The 1,259-nt window shown below is 46.9% G+C and overlaps 1 protein-coding gene across 1 annotated transcript in view; it reads right to left on the bottom strand.

Annotated features, from left to right (window-relative positions):
• The window catches only part of LOC115024918 (cGMP-dependent protein kinase 1-like), a 15,985-nt gene extending 15,819 nt beyond the window's left edge, over positions 1–166 (bottom strand). The window contains exon 1 of the mRNA XM_029456783.1: positions 1–166. This exon is cut by the window's left edge and continues 47 nt beyond it. Coding sequence (XP_029312643.1) covers positions 1–152 — 152 coding nt within the window. The 5' untranslated portion in view covers positions 153–166.
• Positions 167–1,259: the final 1,093 nt, after the last annotated feature.

The raw sequence follows: 1,259 nt of genomic DNA, 5'->3' as shown, positions 1-1,259 counted from the left end.
GACCGGTACTTGTCCAGCTCGTTCTGCAGTCGCTGGATGAGCTCGTCCTTCTGATCCAGCTCCAGCTCCAGCTCGTCGATCAGGGTGTCGCGCTGCCGCAGTTCCTCGATCTTCTCCTGCAGGGCATACTGCAGGTCCCGTAGGGTGCCCATTGGTTCACAAGGAGTTCTCAGGGTTCCTCTAGGGGGTTCTGGGGTTCCTCTGTGGTCCCCAGATTGCCTCCGGGTTGTTAGGGTCCCTGTAGGGTTCCTCAAAGTACCTAAATCTTGGTAACCTCAGGGTTTTCACTCGTCCACAGGTTTCCTTAGTGAACCTTTCATTTCCTTAGAGTCTTGGCGGTTTCACAGAGCTATAAAAGATACTTCAATTCTTTCTGGTCAGCTCAAGACGTAAACCGTATTCTACTTTTCTCAGGGTCCTGTAGGTCCCTCTAGGTGTCCTTAGTGGGAGACTTAGGGTCTGCAGGGTCTCTTAAGGGGAACAATTGCCATTCTGGGGTTTCTTTGGACTCCTTATGGGTTCCTTCAGGTTCCTTAGTAGACCCTTGATTTCATCAGATTGGCTATTTCTCAGATTTCTAAAAGATACTAACTCAAAGATGTAACCTTCTCCTACTTTTCTCCTGGTCCTGTAGTATTCCTTCAACGTCTTTAAAGTCCCTCTTATGAGTCTTATGGGTAATAAAGGTCCTCCTGGGTTTCTTCAGATTCTCAGCAGTCTTCACGATTTCCTCTGGGTCTTGACAAACTTCGAGAGTTTCTCAGAGGCGTTTGCAGGTTTTTTTTAGGATCTACAGGAATCTTCAGAGCTCCCCAAGAGCCTTCAAGAGCCTAAGGCGTCTTCCAGGGTCTTGCAGGTCCCCCTAGGATTCCTTCGGGGCGTCTCAGGGTCCCTTTAAGATGTATAGTAATCCTCAGAGATTCCTAAAAGGTCTTCAGGTACCTTTGAGTTCTTCTGATTTCTTACGAGTCTCAAGGGTCTTTAAGATTCTTCTGGTGTTCCTCCAGGACCTCCCGGGTGTCTTCAGTTTCTCAGAGGGGTTTGCAAGCTTCTTTTATGATCTACAAGAAACTTCAGCTCATTCCAAAAAGCCATAAATTGCTTTAAGGGTTTTCTGTGGTTCCTTGAGATACTTCAGAGCTCCTCCAGGTTTCCCTCAGGGTCCGCAGAGTAACTCTTATTTGTCGGAATGTATCTGAATCAATATCCAAATCTCAGGAGGCGCAATATTTGTTTAAGTCAAAATATCCTGCATTGTG

The sequence above is a fragment of the Cottoperca gobio genome, chromosome 19, assembly GCF_900634415.1.
Source record: "Cottoperca gobio chromosome 19, fCotGob3.1, whole genome shotgun sequence".
Lineage (NCBI taxonomy): Eukaryota > Metazoa > Chordata > Actinopteri > Perciformes > Bovichtidae > Cottoperca > Cottoperca gobio.
The sequence above is the reverse complement of the archived record's forward strand: the minus strand, read 5'-3'. Positions and strand labels throughout refer to the sequence as shown.